Raw genomic sequence first — 3,873 nt, 5'->3', positions numbered from 1 at the left:
TCACAGCAAATTCCCAATTCCACGCTCATGTGAAATCAGACGAATTTAGCTTTGTCCTTTTATGTATTTAACGCTTTTCTTAGAAAATAGTCAAGGCGATAATTTGAGTTTTAAATGTGCAAGATCAGGATTTTGGTGTTCTAAACAAATAACTGTCACAATCCACTGGGTTTTAGAACAACCACAAACTATACCTTTTAAAATGTATAAACCACTGGAGTTTATAGAATTAAAAAACTGGAAATGTATGAAATGAATTGTGTATTAGACTTTAACTGTTTGACGTACCTCAATAGATAAACGCATTGTTGTAGACCTAATAGTGCCGTTATGTTGTAGTGTTCTCTCACACAGATTGTACATTTTTATTTATAGAAGTTTTCATTATGTTTCAATAGGGCGAAATAAGCGAATTTTCAACATTTCTAGTACGCAAAATATAGTTTAAAACATCGTTTAAAATTTTTTTGTTTTAACTATATGATTGTCTACGTTAAAATTTAGTTTCTTATGTAAATTATTTTTCATCAATTCATCGTGCATGAACAAAATAGTATAGCGCGAGTCCCAATGCTTTTAAGGATCGAATCGCAATAAACACAAAATCCTGAGAGTCATTTCATGAACTCTTATTTCGTTCACTATCACCATGATATGCGTGAAAATGTGCTTCAAAAAAGACAGAAGTCGTGTTCTTGTATATATGTTTTATGGAAGTAATAAAATATTACTATAACATAAATATAAACGTGACTTTGCAGTCTACATTTCGCAATCAACATACAACCAATGTAGTAAACAAAACATTTGTAATCCACTGCAACATAATCAACAGAGCCGAACAAAAAAAAAGCTCCAAACACACTTAGGAAATAAATATATAGATATATAAATGGTCATAAATGAAATATTAAAATATCTTCTTGGAATTAGTAAGTGTACAAAACTGCCCGGAAAACAGAACAAAACAAAACAAAACGAACCCAGAACAAATACATATGTTTACATATTCGACATATTTACATATTGGAAATAATCCTGACAACTATTTATTTAAAATCTTTTCTCTTGTCATTTATTTTTATTTTTATTACTTTTTTGGAAAAGGTTGTATATTCACACTGTTTCAAATGACATTGGAGAAATCAACACCTGCTGTCCAATGAAAAATGCCAGACCTTGAGAAACAACACGAAACGTTATCAGCCTCCTATTGTTTCCCCAATCCTGAAAAGAAGTCCCGAAAACACATCCCTTATTCACTACAACAACTACTTTTCGCCTTGTCCAGGCTCATGAGTAGGATGCAAAATGTCATTAACATAAACTAAACGGGCACAGCTGACATAGAGAGTGTCAAGAGTTGGCCAATATTCAAGAAGAATAAAGAGTACAGCACGATTTTTGGGCACTGAAAATTACCTGAGATATTTCTTTCTTTTTCATTTTGACGCATCACTCTCAATATGTTTAGCTGGAGCAGACTTGCTGGAATAGTGCCGGTTCAAAATAACACGAAATTGGAAAATAAAACTGTAAACAAGCAAAGCATTAATGTCGTATACCTCGAACAAATACATTGTGAAATAAAATAACATTATAAGTGCCTCATGCAAAGAGGAAAAAAAAGAAGAAAGCAGTAGAACTCAATATGACTAAATATTGTTTCAGACAGTGTATTCATGTTGCCATTTTAACGTCTATGCATCTTTAGACGGTATCAGATGCTAAGAAATGATCATTGTAAACAGTTTCTGGTGCACTTGCTTGTTTTGGAGGTTTTGACCAAGTGCCTGTTCTTTACATCACGAATTTCGTCTGTCTTAGTTGAAATTAAAGTAAAATACTCGCTAGACAGAAAAAAAAGATCTTAACGTTAAAACATTCCAAATAAAGTAAACAACACAAATAATATCAGATAAATCATTGTGATAATTAATCTGGTTACTCGCTTTAATAAAATCACTGTCCCCTCTCCTTGTCCAAGGAGACATTGCCCTTTTTGTGGCTCGTAGCTCCCTTTGATCGGCGGTGAAAGGATCGAATTTTTCCAGAGTGGCACAAACGATTTCGTAAACACGGGTACTGATTTGATAAATGCGCGAGAAGCCTGCGCGGTTATTAATGCATTTTCACGTTATTCAGAATTACTGGCGTCCCGTAAGCTGTCCGCTCACTGTCAGCGAACTCTTCCCAAACTTTCTGTCTATGATGTCTTGGGATAGGCCTAAACAAACAAAGGGGATACACAAAATCCATTGTAGATTCTTTTCAAACAAGGACACTGTTTATTATAGCAGTCACTGGACAGGACTCTGTAGCGTGTGATGGAGAGGGGGTGTCTCCGCTTGCGAGTATACGTCCTCCATGGTTGGATGAGGGACCCCCACCGGTGTCATTCTTTTCTCTTTCTGTCTTCTGTTGCAAAACCACACACGCACAACCTCTTTTTCCAACTGCAGAGTGCCAGCTAAACTGGTGATTTCGTGGGCGGAGGGCTTGGGGCACTTTAAGAAATGGTTCTCCAATGCCCCTTTGACTCCGACTTCGATGGAGGTCCTCTTCTTTCGTTTCCGGCCCTGTGCTGCAATCTTGTCCAAATTCGTGGGGCTGCCCGTGTTTGAATCTGTCTCCTCGAGCCATTTGTTAAGCAGAGGCTTAAGTTTGCACATGTTCTTGAAACTCAGCTGCAGAGCCTCAAATCTACAGATGGTGGTCTGGGAAAAGACGTTTCCGTAGAGCGTGCCCAGCGCTAAGCCCACGTCCGCCTGCGTAAAACCAAGTTTGATGCGCCTCTGCTTGAACTGTTTGGCGAACTGCTCCAGGTCGTCGGAGCTTGGGGCGTCTTCGTCCGAGTGGTCCTGATGGTGGCTGAACGGCTGCTGAGGTGACTCCATCTGGTTATCATGGCTCCCCGCGTCGTCGAGGAGTGGGTCCCGCAAGCCGTGGTGCAGCGACGGCTGGGGGCTTAACATAGTGTAGCCCGTCTGAGAGTAGACCAGCGACTGGTGACCGTTGGAGGCGGGCGAGAGCGGGGATAAGTGGTGCGTTGTGGTCGGCGCCCATGATCCGTGGTGGCTGTTTTGCGTCGGTTGGTGGACCAGATGCGATCTGTGATAGCCGTTCCCCAGATCTTCTCTGCTCTGCACGCTGCCTTTGTTGTGCTCTGCTTGTCCGATGTGGGTGCCGCTGGTCCAGTCGGTGTTGGAGGTGGGCAGCCACTGGTGGTGCGTTAGGCTCATCGGATGTCCCGTGTTGGTCGCTAGCCCTTGTAAGTACTCGTGGTGCATCATTTTCTGCACCTCTCTGTAGGTCGTCCCCTGGTGCATCCTGTCCGAATCCGGATGCATTAGCGGGTTCGAAGGCAATGAGTTATTCCGCGGAATATACTGAGCTGTTGTCGCCATGGCTCCGACTTAGAAAACTGACAAGCACTTCGGAGATCTTTGAGCTTTAGAGCCCAAAACGCAACAACCTGCTCTGGGAGGTCTTAGGGAAGAGCAAAGACACGCCTCCCCTGCGCGTGCATTGGTTCCTCGCCGACTACAGCCCACCAGGTTTCCTTATTACCTCTCGCGGGCCGCTTGGTTGGCTGCCGGGCGCCGTGATCCCAGTTACTCGCAATTGGCCGCTTTCACTAGACGCTTTCCCTTTTTTCCCTTTCTTCTCCTCTCCCCGTTAGTCAAGAGAGCGTGAGCAGCAAAACCGTTGGAAATTATTGGGTTTTGAGGGTTGTTTTGCAAATAACCACGTGGGGGAGTGTGGTACTCTTTTTGGTGGGGTGGAAGAATGACCCGTCTTGCGTTGCCTCTTTTAGTAACTGTCCTCTTTGCAAGTAGATTAGTATTCTAAAGTATCTCAGGAGCCACCCAC

At 42.2% G+C, this 3,873-nt stretch overlaps 1 protein-coding gene across 1 annotated transcript; it reads right to left on the bottom strand.

Moving 5' to 3' along the window:
* Positions 1-954: 954 nt before the first annotated feature.
* LOC107716828 (POU domain, class 3, transcription factor 1-like) lies at positions 955-3,445 on the bottom strand. The gene has a single exon (XM_016523409.1). It carries the CDS (start codon positions 3,405-3,407, stop codon positions 2,301-2,303), a length of 1,107 nt encoding a protein of 368 aa, XP_016378895.1. The 5' UTR covers positions 3,408-3,445; the 3' UTR covers positions 955-2,300.
* Between the last annotated feature and the right edge of the window lie 428 nt (positions 3,446-3,873).

This window comes from Sinocyclocheilus rhinocerous, unplaced genomic scaffold (genome assembly GCF_001515625.1).
Source record: "Sinocyclocheilus rhinocerous isolate Xijiao unplaced genomic scaffold, SAMN03320098_v1.1 scaffold300, whole genome shotgun sequence".
Taxonomy (NCBI): Eukaryota; Metazoa; Chordata; class Actinopteri; order Cypriniformes; family Cyprinidae; genus Sinocyclocheilus; species Sinocyclocheilus rhinocerous.
Note: the sequence above shows the minus strand (reverse complement) of the source record. Positions and strands in the feature narration are given on the sequence as shown.

Excerpts from the sequence above, each read along its gene's own strand:
- LOC107716828 (XM_016523409.1), bottom strand. The coding sequence starts at position 3,407 with ATGGCGACAACAGCTCAGTATATTCCGCGGAATAACTCATTGCCTTCG.